The sequence below is a fragment of the Quercus robur genome, chromosome 12, assembly GCF_932294415.1.
Source record: "Quercus robur chromosome 12, dhQueRobu3.1, whole genome shotgun sequence".
In the NCBI taxonomy this organism is placed as follows: Eukaryota; Viridiplantae; Streptophyta; class Magnoliopsida; order Fagales; family Fagaceae; genus Quercus; species Quercus robur.
Window position 1 is genome coordinate 13,036,475 of NC_065545.1, and position 17,242 is coordinate 13,053,716.

The 17,242-nt window shown below is 42.0% G+C and overlaps 2 protein-coding genes across 2 annotated transcripts; both read right to left on the reverse strand.

Moving 5' to 3' along the window:
• Positions 1 to 13,013: 13,013 nt before the first annotated feature.
• On the reverse strand, positions 13,014 to 14,426 carry LOC126708147 (uncharacterized). Its single transcript, XM_050407958.1, has 2 exons — positions 13,999 to 14,426; positions 13,014 to 13,446 (listed from the first exon to the last, which is right to left on the reverse strand). The coding sequence occupies exons 1-2, from the start codon at positions 14,424 to 14,426 to the stop codon at positions 13,014 to 13,016; spliced, it is 861 nt and encodes a 286-aa protein (XP_050263915.1).
• An 888-nt stretch (positions 14,427 to 15,314) lies between these two features.
• On the reverse strand, positions 15,315 to 16,052 carry LOC126708149 (uncharacterized). Its single transcript, XM_050407959.1, has one exon. It carries the CDS (start codon positions 16,050 to 16,052, stop codon positions 15,315 to 15,317), a length of 738 nt encoding a protein of 245 aa, XP_050263916.1.
• Between the last annotated feature and the right edge of the window lie 1,190 nt (positions 16,053 to 17,242).

Here is a 17,242-nt window from a genome sequence, read left to right on the forward strand (position 1 = left end):
TGTCATTTTAGATATACCTCCCCTTTTAGAATATAAATAGTTATATAAATAATCAATGTTGGGCACTCAAAAATATACTCCCCGTAAGAATTAGTTTGTCCAAATTCCACTATTAAAAAAAAAAGAAAAGGAAATGGTTGACTGGCCTATGAGATGTGGCCCCCTCCCCAAATTTAGACTGCCTTCAAACAAAATGACTCTTTTATTTATAATTATAATTTAAGGTAGTTCCCTTCTTTTGGATATTTATATTTGTACTTCATTTTTTTGTATTGATATATTTCATATTATTTTTTTTTCTTTTAACAAAATTTCAATGGAAATGATAATAATTAAATTTAAAGCAAAAATATAATTTTTAGTCACTTTTGGAATATTCTCTTTTTTTCAATGGAAATATATAAATATATAAATAAATAAATAAATATATATATATATATATATTAACACTTTAGAATATTCTCTTTTCTTCCCTTTTTAATTAGTGTGGGGCCAGAGAACTCGTGGCCCAAGCCCACTCTACATTAGGGCCTAGGGTCGAAGCCGAGGAGAGCCATTGCCGAGGACGACCTCATGCTCGGCACCTCATGAAATGCCTGAAGAAAGGGGCAAACTGAATGTAGGGGCAGGGCAAGGGAAAAAGCTGCCAACATCATACAAAACCCTGTATCTGACAAGTCCATACTCTAAACCATACCCTTTAACTTTCCCAACGACCCCAAACCACTCTAGGTATGGGTTGACAGGACAGGTCTGCACCCCAGAAAAGTGAAACTTACACGTGGACTCTAAAGGGGAAAACAAACACTAGTATAAAGGAAAAAACCACCCAGTAAAAGTGAGGACTCTCCCCCCCCCCCCCCCCCCCCCCGGAAAAAGGGAGGAAGGGAAGGATATATGGCTCCTTGGACAGCGTCCGAGGACTTAAGTCCTACAACCCGTACTAATGGAGGGCTTAGCTAGTCAAGCCAAGCCCGCACATATAAGGACTTCCATAGACGCCACGATTAAACCGTCCACCTGTGCCCAAGGTCATGCCTTTCAAGCCCACTCTCTACAAATCATATTGTTGGGGCCCTTTGTATACGAGCCCAACGTCATTCTTGGGCCGTTAAATAAATCGTGTCCCTACAATTGGTGCCGTCTGTGGGGAAGGCTTGCGCGTTGGCTCAGGCGGCGGCGGAGTTGAGCCTTTGTCAAGCAAGGGTCTGCGAGGGTGCCTTCATATTCCAGCGACATGTTGTTGTTGTCCCAACATAAGTTCCCACTAGGAGCTATGCTGGGCAGTGCCAAGGGCACTGGCAATTCTAGGGGCTTCCAACATCAAGCTAACCCCTCCCCACCTGGGTCAAGGGGCTAACCTTTGGAAATTAAATCAATAAATAAGTAAAAAATACAAGTTTTGGACAGAACCAAGGCCTTGTATGGTCCTCGGACTCAAGCCTTTGGGGAAACCAACTACTTCAAAGAAAAACTACAAGTTTTGGACAGAACCAAGGCCCTGTATGGTCTTCGGACTCAAGCCTCTGGGGAAACCAACTACTTCAAAGAAAAACTACAAGTTTTGGACAGAACCAAGGCCTTGTATGGTCTTCGGACTCAAGCCTCTAGGGAAACCAACTACTTCAAAGAAAAACTACAAGTTTTGGACAGAACCAAGGCCTTGTATGGTCCTTGGACTCAAGCCTCTGGGGAAACCAACTACTTCAAAGAAAAACTACAAGTTTTGGACAGAACCAAGGCTCTGTATGGTCTTCGGACTCAAGCCTCTGGGGAAACCAACTACTTCAAAAAAAAACTACAAGTTTTGGACAGAACCAAGGCCTTGTATGGTCCTTGGACTCAAGCCGCTGGGGAAACCAACTACTTCAAAGAAAAACTACAAGTTTTGGACAGAACCAAGGCCTTGTATGGTCTTCGGACTCAAGCCTCTAGGGAAACCAACTACTTCAAAGAAAAACTACAAGTTTTGGACAGAACCAAGGCCTTGTATGGTCTTCGGACTCAAGCCTCTGGGGAAACCAACTACTTCAAAGAAAAACTACAAGTTTTGGACAGAATCAAGGCCTTGTATGGTCCTCGGACTCAAGCCTCTGGGGAAACCAACTACTTCAAAGAAAAACTACAAGTTTTGGACAGAACCAAGGCCTTGTATGGTCCTCGGACTCAAGCCTCTGGGGAAACCAACTACTTCAAAGAAAAACTACAAGTTTTGGACAGAACCAAGGCCTTGTATGGTCCTCGGACTCATGCCTCTGGGGAAACCAACTACTTCAAAGAAAAACTACAAGTTTTGGACAGAACCAAGGCCTTGTATGGTCTTCGGACTCAAGCCTCTGGGGAAACCAATTACTTCAAAGAAAAACTACAAGTTTTGGACAGAACCAAGGCCTTGTATGGTCCTCGGACTCAAGCCTTTGGGGAAACCAACTACTTCAAAGAAAAAGTACAAGTTTTGGACAGAACCAAGGCCTTGTATGGTCTTCGGACTCAAGTCTCTGGGGAAACCAACTACTTCAAAGAAAAACTACAAGTTTTGGACAGAACCAAGGCCTTGTATGGTCCTCGGACTCAAGCCTCTGGGGAAACCAACTACTTCAAAGAAAAACTACAAGTTTTGGATAGAACCAAGGCCTTGTATGGTCTTCGGACTCAAGCCTCTGGGGAAACCAACTGCTTCAAAGAAAAACTACAAGTTTTGGACAGAACCAAGGCCTTATATGGTCCTCGGACTCAAGCCTCTGGGGAAACCAACTACTTCAAAGAAAAACTACAAGTTTTGGATAGAACCAAGGCCTTGTATGGTCTTCGGACTCAAGCCTCTGGGGAAACGAACTACTTCAAAGAAAAACTACAAGTTTTGGACAGAACTAAGGCCTTGTATGGTCCTCAGACTCAAGCCTCTGGGGAAACCAACTACTTCAAAGAAAAACTACAAGTTTTGGACAGAACCAAGGCCTTGTATGGTCTTCGGACTCAAGCCTCTGGGGAAACCAACTACTTCAAAGAAAAACTACAAGTTTTGGACAGAATCAAGGCCTTGTATGGTCCTCGGACTCAAGCCTTTGGGGAAACCAACTACTTAGAAGAAAAATTACAAGTTTTGGATAGAACCAACTCTGGGGAAACCAATTACTTTGAAGACACAATACGGGGTTTGGACACAACCTGGACGTTAGATGGCCTTTAAAATCTACCCCGAGAAAGAATTCCCCATTTGATAGTTGGGCTAGTCCCAGGAATGCATGGATTCCCCAGCCTACCCTCGGATTCTTGGTACCAAAGGAGTTGGTGCCACTGCAATATAGGGCCATACGTTGTCAAAACACAGTTAAAGTCCCTCACTGCTCGGCTACCATCTCGGATGAAAATATTTAGTATTTATCGTTCTCGGACGGTCGCCGCGCATACATTGCGAGGCATTAAGCCGTTATTTCAATTGGTAAGGTTCTGTTTAAAGGTTTCCTGCTTTAAGCATCACTAAAGGAAGGTACATACATAGCGCACCTGTTTACAAAGTAGTTGCTGCCGAAAGGAAAAGTATTTACAAAGAAATAAATTCATCTTTTATTAAGACAAAGAAATAGTACAGCGTACAATGAAAATCCGGAATGAGCTTATACTAAAGTTAACTACATAAGCGAAAAGAAAGATACAAGAGAATAAAGAGAAAGCCGAGGAAGAAGTGCAGAGGAGAGGTTGGCTACTGTTCCAAGACGTTGTTCAAGGAAAACCATTCCTCAACACTTTTACATGCCTATAACTCAGGCAGCCAAAGAGCCCAACTCGAGGCTTGCACCGTTGAAGAAAAGGCGTAGAGAGCCCGACTTCGGGCTGGTGCAGCTGAAAAAAAGGTGCAGGGAACCCAGCTTGAGGCCAACACCGTTGAAGAAAAGGTGCAGGCAGCCGGAAGTTGATGGGCCTCCACGTAACCACGCCTGCGATATAGCAGACGGCACTGATGGCGGAAAACTTTACTTCTGATGCACCAAGAATCTGATGCGATCAGTACCTGCTTCGGATTTTGACTAAAAAAAGGAGAAATACCATTTCCCCCTTTGTCAAAACGGAAGATCTTCTTGAATCTGTGCCTCCCTTGCCCAGACCACGCTACCTTGAGTCTTGGAAGGACCCGGCGCCTCTGTGGCGGATGGAGTTCCTTTACCCCTGTCCGTGTCTCGAACATATTGCACAAAGGACGGATAGCACTGAATACGAAACTGTGATTATTGCTGAAGGATTGTGATTTAGAAGAGAATCGGAAGGTTTGTATGTAAGGAAAACAACCTCCTATCCTACTTATATAAAAGATAAGGTGGTGGCATTCAATTCGTGTAACTTTCCAAGGAATGCTACGGACAAGGCAGAGTTGGCTCAATTTCCAACGCCATTCACAACCGTAGGATCTGAAGATCCTCGTGAAGACGCGCCTCGAGTATTGAAGTGTCAAAGGACTTCACGTGATTGGGTAAAGGAACACCTCTCGATTTGGCACGTCCTCCATGTAAATGGAAAAACATAGATATTAGAGGAGTACGGATTTTGAGCCAGCTATGATGTAAGCCCAACATTACCAAAACCCTCCTCCCCAACTAAAAGTCGAGCAGCAGGATTTTGAGGGGCTATTGTGGGGTCAGAGAACTCGTGGTCCAAGCCCACTCTACATTAGGGCCTAGGGTCGAAGCCGAGGAGAGCCATTGCCGAGGACGACCTCATGCTCGGCACCTCACGAAATGCCTGAAGAAAGGGGCAAACTGAATGTAGGGGCAGGGTAAGGGAAAAAGCTGCCAACATCATACAAAACCCTGTATCTGACAAGTCCATACTCTAAACCATACCCTTTAACTTTCCCAACGACCCCAAACCACTCTAGGTATGGGTTGACAGGACAGGTCTGCACCCCAGAAAAGTGAAACTTACACGTGGACTCTAAAGGGGAAAACAAACACTAGTATAAAGGAAAAAACCCCCCCAGTAAAAGTGAGGACTCTCCCCCCCCCCCCGGAAAAAGGGAGGAAGGGAAGGATATATGGCTCCTTGGACAGCGTCCGAGGACTTAAGTCCTACAACCCGTACTAATGGAGGGCTTAGCTAGTTAAGCCAAGCCCGCACATATAAGGACTTCCATAGACGCCACGATTAAACCGTCCACCTGTGCCCAAGGTCATGCCTTTCAAGCCCACTCTCTACAAATCATATTGTTGGGGCCCTTTGCATACGAGCCCAACGTCATTCTTGGGCTGTTAAATAAATCGTGTCCCTACAATTAGTATGACCAAAACTCAATAAACACCTCCTCATATTTCTAACAAAGATGTCTAGCTAGAATTCAAATTCTGTCTCTCAATTATTGAGTTTTTAAAATTTTATTTTATTATATATATATATATATTTATATCTCTTATAAAAGTCTATTTGTTGCAAAAGTTTATTTGTTGCACTCAATAATAAGAAAGACCATGTCATTTTAGAGATATATACCTCCCCTTTTAGAATATAAATAGTTGACTAACTTTCAACCTTTGTCATTTTAGTCTTCTAACTTTTAGTTTTGTCATTTCAATCTTATAAGTTTCAATTTTTGTCAATATAGTATTCCGTTAAATATCAGTTAAGTGGTACCGTTAAGTGAGTCAAAACGATATAGTTTAGACTTTTTTTTTTAATTTTTTTTTAATTTCATAATTAAAAGAAAAGAAAAAACTGTTATTAAAACAGCTAACTGGGAATCGAACCTCGGCATCACGTTGATCCCGTCTCATCTTCTGCACCAGCCCTAATTGTTCTACTTCCCATACATCACTATCTTCATTAACTCTTCGTCCACCCCTTTCAGACAAAGAAGAAAACCCCAAAACCACCGGGAGTTGAAACCAACACAAAGAACACAGTTAACCAACAACTACAGAAATACTTTTAAGATCACTTGCATAGGTCAGTGGTCACCAACTATCACCAAACCAACAACCCAACATAGAAGATACCCATTTGGGGCCTCAAGAACACCAAGTTTAAAACAAACCCAACAATACCCAGAAACCAAACTTAACAAAATTTAAACAGAAAAATCCCTAATTTGAAGTCACAAAAACACAAACTTCGGCACTTACCCAACAATACCCAGAAGCCCAAACTCACCAAAATCCACAATCTTTTCTCTTACTAACAGTTTTATTTTGTGTGTGTGTGTATGTTATATGCAATTAAAATCATTTAGTCAAGAACCTCATTATTATAAAATTAAGGGAAAATTGAGAACTAAGAATTTAGACGGAATTCAAACAAAATGACTCTTTTATTTATAATTATAATTTAAGGGATATAGTTCCCTTCTTTTGGATATTTATATTTGTACTTCATTTTTTGTATTGATATATTTCTTATTAGGGTTTTTTTTTTTTTTTTTTTTTTTTTTTTTTTTTTTTTTAAAATAAATTTCAATGGAAATGATAATAATTAAATTCGAAGCAAAAATATGTTTTTTAGTCACCATAATTTTTTCCTAAATTGTGTCAATAATTAGTAAGGACTAGAAGATCAAAAGTCTAACAACTTATCACAAAGTAATCATACTTCTTTTAGCTTCTACTTCAACTGCAGAATGAACATTTTCGATCATGAGATATTCTCAAAATTAAACTTTACCAAAACATAAAATAAATAAAAAAGATTTTCTAAGGGATTCTTAGAGTTTGTACAAAAAAGGGAAATGCTATGAAATTTAGTACATAATCAAACACATATAATTTTCAATGTTTAAAAGAATGTCAACTATCATTAGTAGATGATTGTTTTGGAAGGTAATGAAAGACATAATTTGAATCTTTTTGTTAGGTTCTAAATATATAGGATTAAATGTTTAGTTTCCAAATTTATGTATGTTGGCAAACTGAGAACAAAAACATGTCTAGATTAAGTGTTAGGCATTGCTCAAGATTGTTCAAGTTAAGTTTCAAGAACTGTCAAGCTGCAGAGAGAAGAAACAAGCTACTATTGATGATTCCTTGGAAATCAGTAGGTCAAAAGTCTCGGGCGCTGATGATCTTAGAGCTTGAGCCTGAAAATACAAATACTAAGTCAGAGGAGACTGGTGGAGGCCGGCCAAAAGTCCTCCGATGATAAAGTCAGTGGATTTGTGATTCCAAGTAAGAAGGAAGTATTTTGTAAAAAGTGTTCGAATGAATACCTTTCTGAAGAAGAACCCTTATATAGTGTTTATCAGAGGCAGTTATCTCTCCAATCGTTGTAGAGTTCGGGGAATCCGCAGGTAACTTCCATAACTAGCAAGGAAGTTATATCTTTTGGGATTCGTCTTCTGAAACCAGTGAGCTTGTCCGACTTACTTTATGGATGGACGAGCTTACCTTTCGACGAGTAAGCCGTATGCCATCCATCACTTCCTTAGGACGAGCTATATGGACAAGTATTGGAGTTGGAGCATTTTTATAACACCATCAGTTGCCCCCTTGTCCATGGGTTGTCCAGGGAAATGTATGGCTTTGACCTTTCTCCGGACATGTATATTTTTAGTGAATTGGTATGACATGTGTTATGATCTCATTGGTTAAAAATCACGTCGATTTAGTTAACCGAGGAGCATGCCACGCATCTCCCGTGGATTTGTTGTGTCATTTTAGGTGCTAGGGTTCATTGTCTATAAATAGTAGAATTCCTCCGTTACCCTTCTCATTTTTAAAATTTCCTTCCTCGTCTTCCCTCATCCTAGATCTTCGTCTAGAAGTTTCTTGCGTCTATAGCCTTCCCTCGTTCTAGATCCAAGTATTTTCTTTGTCCTTGTCTTTAGTTTTTAAGCTTTCTTAAAAATGTCTAAGATTGTGTTGTCTTCGTCTAGCGATAGTATGGATAAGGCTATAGACGAGTACAATGACCCTAGCAGTTTTAGTGGTTCAAGCGATAGCAATGGTAGCGATAGTGATGGTAGTGGCGAGGGGAACACTACGGACGAGTATGAGTCTAGCATCCCTGGGCTTCCTTTGGAAGTTGTTTAGGAGGGGCTTAGGACGAGATCCGAGTCTAGCTCTAAGGCTGGTACAAGTGCTCCCTCGTCCACTGGCCAAGACAAGGTTGAGGTGGTTGATAGTTGTGCCATAGGAGTAGCCTCAAAAACGGATGATAGGAGGTTAGGTTTACTTAGGAAATGGTATCAAATCCCCGACGAGCTTAACCCTAGGTTAGTCGCCCATGGAGAATAGTGTTGTCAACCTCGTTTTGGGATAGGTATTTATGAGGCCTACCTTCTAGGGGGGCTTAGGTTACCTCTAAACTCTTTTGCTAGAGAATTATTGACTAGGCTAGGTTTAGGAATTTGTCAGTTTAATCCCAACGCATGGAGATTAGTCGTCTTTATGCAAGTTTTGTGGAGGGAGGTGTTTGAGGGGGACTATCCTTTTACCATGGACGAGTTCCTTTATTATTATAAACCCTCCGAAATTAACCAATCCCTTGGCTTTTAACAGTTTACAGCTAGAGGGAAAGATTATAGATTAATCAAATCTTTAGTCACCTCAGATAGGAACTGGAAGACGGAGTTCTTCTTCGTCTCAGGTTTCTGGGCTGGACGCCTTATTGAGGTTGACAGAGACCCATTTCCTCCTTACACAGGGGAGTTAGGAAACCTTCGTCCTGAAGGTATGCTCATCCTGACTTTGCCATTTATTGTCTTTATTCTCATTTGTAGTTGTTTAAAAATTCTAACTCTTTCTCCTTCGTCTCTTTTTTTGTTATAGGTGTTAGACGTCCCCATTTGAGTAGATTTCATATTGAACGTGTTCAAAAAGCTCATCTATACACCGATAGGACGTTTCATTCTTTAGTAAGCCTCTGGAGTCTTGCCACCTGGGGTTTAGGCCTTGAGCCTTCTGTTGAAGCTCTTGCACACAAGATCACCATCCGTAGACGTAAGTTTTCTCTTTCCCCCATCCCTTTTATTTATCTATTTGTTTATTATTATAACTGACGTCCTTCCTTTTAGGAATGGCGACGATGAAGGAAAGCAAAGACAAGGAGGTGATGGACAAGGTAGTTAAGCAGGGGGTGCAATCCCAGTCTCATCCACCAGCAGGCGAGAAATGAAAAAATATATCATCAAGGGTTGACTTGGGTGATCTCCCAAGTAGGCGTGGTAGGGAGAAAAAAACACAGGTTGTCCAAACCTCAAGACGTCCAATCCATTCATCTCGTCCCTGACCAAGAGCCCCCAGTGCAGATACTTGACTCGGAGCCTAAGGACCCTTCGTCCAAGAAGATCCCATCCACAGTCCACGCCCCCACCTCATCTCATCACCTCATCTCACCTCATCTCATCCCCCAGTGCAGATACTTGACTCGGAGCCTAAGGACCCTTCGTCCAAGAAGATCCCATCCACAGTCCACGCCCCCACCTCATCTCATCCCATCCACAGTCCACGCCCCCTCCTTCGTCTCTTTTTTTGTTATAGGTGTTAGACGTCCCCATTTGAGTAGATTTCATATTGAACGTGTTCAAAAAGCTCATCTATACACCGACAGGACGTTTCATTCTTTAGTAAGCCTCTGGAGTCTTGCCACCTGGGGTTTAGGCCTTGAGCCTTCTGTTGAAGCTCTTGCACACAAGATCACCATCCGTAGACGTAAGTTTTCTCTTTCCCCCATCCCTTTTATTTATCTATTTGTTTATTATTATAACTGACGTCCTTCCTTTTAGGAATGGCGACGATGAAGGAAAGCAAAGACAAGGAGGTGATGGACAAGGTAGTTAAGCAGGGGGTGCAATCCCAGTCTCATCCACCAGCAGGCGAGAAATGAAAAAATATATCATCAAGGGTTGACTTGGGTGATCTCCCAAGTAGGCGTGGTAGGGAGAAAAAAACACAGGTTGTCCAAGCCTCAAGACGTCCAATCCATTCATCTCGTCCCTGACCAAGAGCCCCCAGTGCAGATACTTGACTCGGAGCCTAAGGACCCTTCGTCCAAGAAGATCCCATCCACAGTCCACGCCCCCACCTCATCTCATCCCTCTAAAGAAGTTCCTCAATACCTTCTTGGGAACGAGGACCTGGCTTGGGAGAGGTTCACGACGGCGGTGACGGACGCGGATGTGATAGCTTGTTACAATATGTTCTTGAAGGATTTTGAGCACTCTGGTGTTCATGATCTCTTCAAGGTAAGTTAAAAATTTTTATATATGTCTCGTCTTTGTCAACGATGCAGAAATATGTATTCGTTTGGTTTTAACCAAATCTTGATCCTTGTAGGCAATGTCCAAGTTTATTGCTGCGTCTAGGCAGGCAATTGATTTAGACAAGACAAGGATCCTGTTGGAGAAGAGGATCAAGGAGGTGAAGGACGAGAGCAAGAAGTGGGCTGAATTGGTTACTAAGGCTAAGGACGAGGTAAAGGAGCTACGGAACCTCAATGAAGAGCTAAGGACTGATGCCCTCGAGAAGGACACTCGTCTTGACCATCTCCAGAAGAGGAACAACGAGATGAGCGCCCTTCTTGAAAAGGCCAAGGAAGACGCAGTTGCAGAGTTTCAGGCGTCCAAGTAATTCACTGATCTGCTGGACAAGAACTATGCAGTTGTGTTTGAAGACTTTAGGCTAGACGCCATTGAGAACTTCCCTAACCTTGACTTCAGCTCTATAAAGCTCAACCTTGGTGCTGCTACAAGTTCCCTCATCCAGACGAGCTCAGAGGATGTCAATATTGAAGACGATGCTAGCACCCTTCCTCTTCAGGACGAACCTATGGAAAATGCCCCTCCTGCCTAAAGACGAAATTTAAGCGTTGAAGTTTCTTGTACTTTACAACTTTTCTCTCTTTTTTTTTTTTTTTTTTTTTTTTTTTTTTTTTTTTTTTTTTTTTTTAAATGTAATTCAAGTACATTAAGCTCGTCCATGGTTTTAGGATGAGCTACTGAACAATTATTTTTGTCAAGGTGTTTGGACATTGGTTGTCCGCCCTTAAACAATTGCTTTATTTTCTATTTTACTATTGCACGGACGAGAGCTCTTTTGATTTTAGCTTTAAATTTTTACTCATCCATAGAAGTAATTCCTTGTTGTACATACATTTTCTTGTCATACTTTGAATTTCACAAGTATAACTCGTCTTTGTGAAATGGTGATTATCAGCATTACTCGTCCTTAAACTTAGCTAATTTTCACCTTTAATGAAGATAAGACGCAACTTTTCACTCATCCATAGATTGGATTGTTCTAGTAGGTGTCTTAATCACACATGCTTATGCATTTCCTTATCCATGGGTTGGATGTATTATGCTTTGCCTCGTCCGTTATATAGACGAAAATCCTCTGAACTTGCTGTTTTGCTCAGGGAGGCTAAGGCTTTTACCTCGTCCTTTTACTTGGACGAACTTGCTTTTGCTTTACCCTTAGGAAAGCTATTGAGATTACATCTCCGCGTCCAGAGAATTTTCTCGTCTTGGGCTTTTCAGCCTTCTTATAGGTTAAATCGAACAAAAATAGTATGGAAATCAGGAATTCACACAACATTATGTACATAGCATAAATATTGTTCATAGACGAGGCATGCGCTACAGAAGCTAATGCCTTATAGGGAAATAAATACAAGCCAAACCATAACTTCGTCCATAACTTCAACATAATAATAACAAAGCAATACTAAAAATATGTATATAAACAAGCTCCTTATGTAGATAGACAAGTAGATAAATGGTCTCCAAGCTTTTTCAGAATTATGCTCGTCCAGGCTGACATTTTGCTGGTAGTACCTCCTCAGGTGCTCAACATTCCAAGGATGCCCCAATTTCCTCCCTTCTAGGGCCTCCAAGTAGTAAGATCCTTGTCTTTTATAGTTGATTACTCTATAGGGGCCTTCCCAATTTGGTCCTAGTTTCCTATGAGCCGGGTTCTTGGTTGCTAAGGAAACCCTCTTTAAGACAAGATCTCCTATGTTGAACCGCCTTGGTTTTACAATTGTGTCATATTGCCTAGTCATGAGGTTTTTGTACTTTGCTGTCCTCTACTCTGCATCTGTCCTTACCTCGTTTATTAGATCAAAGTTCAAACGGAGTTACTCCTCATTATTCTTATCTTGATACATCATCATCCTGTGATTGGCCATATGCACTTCTGCAGGTATGACTGCTTCGCTTCTATAGACTAGCTTGAAAGGAGTTTCCCCCGTAGGGGTACTCACTGTCGTCCTGTACGCCCATAGAACACCTGGTAACTTATCTGGTCATACTCCCTTTACCCCCTTAAGCCAAGTCTTGATGATTTTCAACAAGGATCGGTTTGCAACTTTAGCCTGACCATTGGCTTGGGGATGGGCGGGCGAGGAATAATGATTTTGAATTCCGAAGTTTGCACAAAAGTCCCTGAAAAGTGCATTGTCAAATTGTCGTCCGTTGTCAGACACCAATACTCTGGGCACTCCAAACCTGCACACAATGTTCTTCCACATGAAATTTTTAACATTCTGTTGTGTGATATTTGCTAAAGGTTTGGCTTCCACCCACTTGGTGAAATAATCAATACCCACTACTAGAAACTTCATCTGCCTTGTGCCCAATGGGAAGGGACCTAAAATGTCTAGTCCCCATTGTGCAAAGGGCCACGGTGCCATCATCGGGGTGAGGTACTCTGATGGTTGTCTGGGGACGTTGCTAAACCGTTGGCATTGGTCGTAGACCTTGACATATGCTTTGGCATTAGCTTGCATATTTGGCCAATAATATCCTACATGGATGGCCTTATGGACGAGTGACCTGGCTCTTGAGTGATTGCCACACGCTCCTTCATGAACTTCTCTCAACACGTAGTTCGCCTCGTCCGGAGCCAAGCATCTAAGATAAGGCTGAGAAAAACCTCTTCTATATAGAACTTCATCCATAAGAACGTACTTGGTCAATCTTACTTTTAGCTTTCTGGCCTTGTTTTTCTCTTTTGGAAGTCATCCGTCTTTCAGGTATGATATAATCGGGGTCATCCAATTTCCTCTTCTCTCTACTTGTTGTAATTCTGGGATATCTATGCTTGGCATGTATTGAACCCATCAACTTCATCCATGGACTCATTTGCTGAGGCTTCTTTCGCTATGATATCAGCTTTCACGTTCTTCTCCCTTAGGATTTGAATGAAGTCAGCTTCCTCAAATCTTTTCATAAGGCACATCACCCTATTAAGGTACTTCCTCATGCGTTCTTCCTTAGCCTCATATATCCCATTCATTTGGCCCATAATCAACTGAGAATCCCCCAAGATGAGTATGGACTTGGCTTCCATAGTCTTAGCCAATTCTAGCCCCTTGAGGAGGGCTTCATACTCTACTTCATTATTAGTTGTTTGGTACTGCAAACGAACTTTGTGTTTCAGTTTATCTCCTTCTGGGGATTGTAGAACCACACCAATTCCTCCTGCGTGTCGTGTAGACGAACCATCCACATAAACTACCCATCTCTTACTGTTTTCCGTCTCATCTAAATCATCATAATTTGGGATAAACTCCGCAATGAAATCTGCTAGGGCTTAAGCTTTTATGGCATGCCTTGGTTGATATCTAATGTCAAACTCACTGAGCTCGACAGCCCATTGGATCAATTGTCCTGTTGCTTCTAGTCTATTCATTACCTTCTTGAGCGGATGATCCGTTATGACATTAATAACATGAGCTTGGAAATAATACCTTAGCTTTCTAGAAGCTGTTATCAATGCGAAGGCTAATTTTTCCATTTGTGGATATCGTCCTTTCGCTCCCCTTAATGCCTTACTTGTATAGTATACGGGTCTTTGCACTTTGTCTTCTTCTCTTATCAATGTTGAACTTACGGCATGCGGGGTGACTGCCAAGTACAAATACAACTCTTCTCCCAATACGGACGGGCTTAGCAAAGGAGCCCTGGTGAGATATGCCTTCAAATCTTCGAAAGCTTTCTGACACTCATCGGTCCATTCAAATGCTTTCTTAAGAACCTTAAAAAATGACAAATATTTGTCAGTGGCTTTAGAGACAAACCTGTTAAGTGCAGCAACTCGTCCGGTGAGGGATTGAATTTCTTTAGTATTTTGTGGAGGCTTCATGTCTAGTATTGCTTGAATTTTGTCAGGATTCGCTTCAATTCCCCTATGGGAGACCATAAATCCAAGGAATTTTCCTGATGATACTCCAAAAGCACATTTGCTAGGGTTCAACTTCATGTGGTACTGCCTAAGTGTGTCAAAGGTCTCCTGCAGGTTGTCCAGATGCCCTTTCTCGTCCTGACTCTTCACCAGCATGTCATCTACATAGACTTCCACATTCCGCTTGATCTGCGGACGAAACATGTGGTTAACAAATCTCTGATATATCGCCCTCGCATTCTTTAAACCAAAGGGCATCATCTTATGACAGAACAAGCCTTGACTGGTGACAAAGGATGTATTCTCTTGGTCTACCTCATCCATCCTTATCTAATTGTATCTTGAGAAAACATCCATGAAACTAAGCAACTTGTGCCCTGCAGTGGAATCTACCAACTGGTCAATGCGTGGCAGCGGGTAGCTATCCTTGGGGCAAGCCTTGTTTAGATCGGTGAAATCTACACACATTCTCCATTTGCCGTTTGCTTTCTTGACCATTACTACATTGGCCAATCAATCCGGATAGTACACTTCTCGGATAAACTTCGCGACAATTAACTTTTGAACTTCGTCTTTGATAGCATTATCTCTCTCAAGGGCAAACGCCTTCTTCTTTTGTCGTACTGGCTTGGACGAAGGGTGTACATTCAGACGGTGGGTAATGACACTAGGATCTATACTCGGCATGTCCTCATGACTCCAAGCAAACACATCAATATTTTTCTTCAGAAACTGGACGAGATCCTTCTTAATCTTCTCGTTAAGATTTACTCCAACCCTGGTACACCTCTCAGGGTTATTTTCATCCAAGGAAATATCTTCCAATGCTTCGGTAGGCTCTGCTACAACTCTCTTTTCTTCAATATTCATGGTCTAAACTTGTTCTTCCATGGCCAACATGGCCAGGTAACATTCTCTTGCTGCTAGTTGGTCTCCTTGTACTTGTCCTACTCCGTGTTCTGTTGGAAACTTGACTAATAAGTGGTAGGTAGATGTAACAGCCTTCCAACTATTTAAAGTTGGTCTTCCAATTATGGCGTTGTATGAGGATGAACAATCTACCACAAGGAAGTTCACATCCTTGGTAATTTGTTGCGGGTATGCCCCCACTACCACTGATAATGAAATAGTACCCAAAGGCTGTACCTTTATTCCACTAAAACCTACTAGGGGGGAGTTTACTAGATGGAGCTGGTCTCACCCTAACCTCATCTACTGAAAAACTGGATAATATAAAATGTCTGCCGAGCTTCCGTTGTCCACTAGCACTCTTTTGGTTGTGTAGTCAACAATAAGCAAGGTGATGACGATAGCATCATCGTGAGGGTGATGAATTCTCTCAACATCTTCGTCCGTGAAGGTGATCGCTTGCTCGTCCGTGGACCTTGCCCTTGGTGATCGTCTAGAAAGTTGGACGCTCTGCACCACCTTCAAGCATGCTTTCTTGGACTTGGATGACTGGCCTGTCGAACTTCCCCCTATGATGACTCTTATCTCTCCAAGCAGTGGTTGCGATGATTCTTCTATCTTCCCTTTCAATTTCTCGTCCTTGTGGTCTCGTCCAAGGAAATTCCTCAACTTCCCTTGCCTTATGAAATTCTCAATCTGCTGCTTTAAATCAAAATACTCGTCTGTATCATACCCATGATCCCTATGAAAGCGACAATACTTATTCCTATTGCGTTTATTGGGATCTCCTTTCATTTTCTTCGGCCACTTCAAGGAAGGATCATTCTTGATCTGCATAAGAACCTGCTCTAGTGGCATGTTCAAAGGGGTGTATTGTTGATTCCGTGCTGAAGAGCCAGACTTCTTATTATCTCGGTCTTTCCTTTCTTCCGTCCGTCTCTTCTTTGGAAGAGAGCCTTGCTCAGGATGTTGATTGGGGTTTGCTTCTATTCTCTCAAATCTCTTCCTCTTCTTAGCTATGATCGCGTCTTCTGCATTCATAAAATTTTGGGCCTAGTGGACGAGTTCATCCATGGACTGAGGCTATTTTTCATAGAGTTTATGTATGAAAAAATCAGAATTAACCCCGTTATGGATGGCCGCCAACAAAAGCTTGTCATCTACCTCGTCCACGCTCAGGGCTTCTCTGTTGAAACGGGTGATGAATGACCGCAGGCTCTCATTCTCTCCTTGTTCTATGGTTAACAAGCTGGATGAGGAACGCTTGTGTCTCTGTCTCCCAATGAAGTTATTAACAAACAACTTGCTCAACTCCTTTAAGGGTATTTTGCTGAACCAGACTTGTGCCGGACCTTTAAGGGTGGTAGGGAAGGCTCTACACATGATTTCATCAAGGACCCCTTGAAGGTGCATTGTAGTCTTGAAAGTAGCAATGTGATCAAACGGGTCACGCGTTCCATCATACGAGTCTAGAGAAGGCAACTTGAACTTTGATGATAGAGGGTGACCGTTGATGCAAGCCGTAAAGGGGGAGTCAGTTCTGTGGACCAAATCTTCTATAGGATTCGCCCTTATCATATTCTCTTTCATTTCCTCCATGACTTTCTTCATTTGGTCCATCTCTTCTTTCAAGTGTGGTACCGTTCGTGAAGTGGTGCCTCTTAACTGGCTTCCAATTTCAGTATTTTCTCTATCATCATGACTCTGTGTTTGTCCTCCTCCTTCGCACTCTTCATGTGTCTGCCTTCTCAGATTAATCTCCATTCTTTATTCTTGATTTTGGCGAGTCAACTCCGCCATAGATTGCACATGTTGGACAGATGAAGTCTGCATGACCGGTGCAGATTGGCGATCGCGATGGGGGTTGCTTGAAGTATCTCTGCTTCCCTGATGGCTTGGGCTAGTTGCTTTTGATCTGGTCCGAACCATTCAACCTTTTGTCACAGAAAAGAAAACTGCAAAACAATCGCTTTTCCCACAGACGGCGCCAACTGATGATTCCTTGGAAATCAGTAGGTCGAAAGTCTCGAGTGCTGATGATCTTAGAGCTTGAGCCTGAAAATACAAATACTAAGTCAGAGGAGACCGGTGGAGGTCGGCCAAAAGTCCTCCGATGATAAAGTCAGTGGATTTGTGATTCCAAGTAAGAAGGAAGTATTTTGTAAAAAGTGTCCAAATGAATACCTTTCTAAAGAAGAACCCTTATATAGTGTTTATCAAAGGCAGTTATC

Coding starts and splice junctions, on each gene's coding strand:
- LOC126708147 (XM_050407958.1), bottom strand. CDS start 14,426: ATGGATGAGGTAGACCAAGAGAATACATCCTTTGTCACCAGTCAAGGC. Junction 13,447..13,998: donor CGAGTTGCTGCACTTAACAG/GTTTGTCTCTAA, acceptor GACGGAAAACAG/TAAGAGATGGGTAGTTTATG.
- LOC126708149 (XM_050407959.1), bottom strand. CDS start 16,052: ATGAATGCAGAAGACGCGATCATAGCTAAGAAGAGGAAGAGATTTGAG.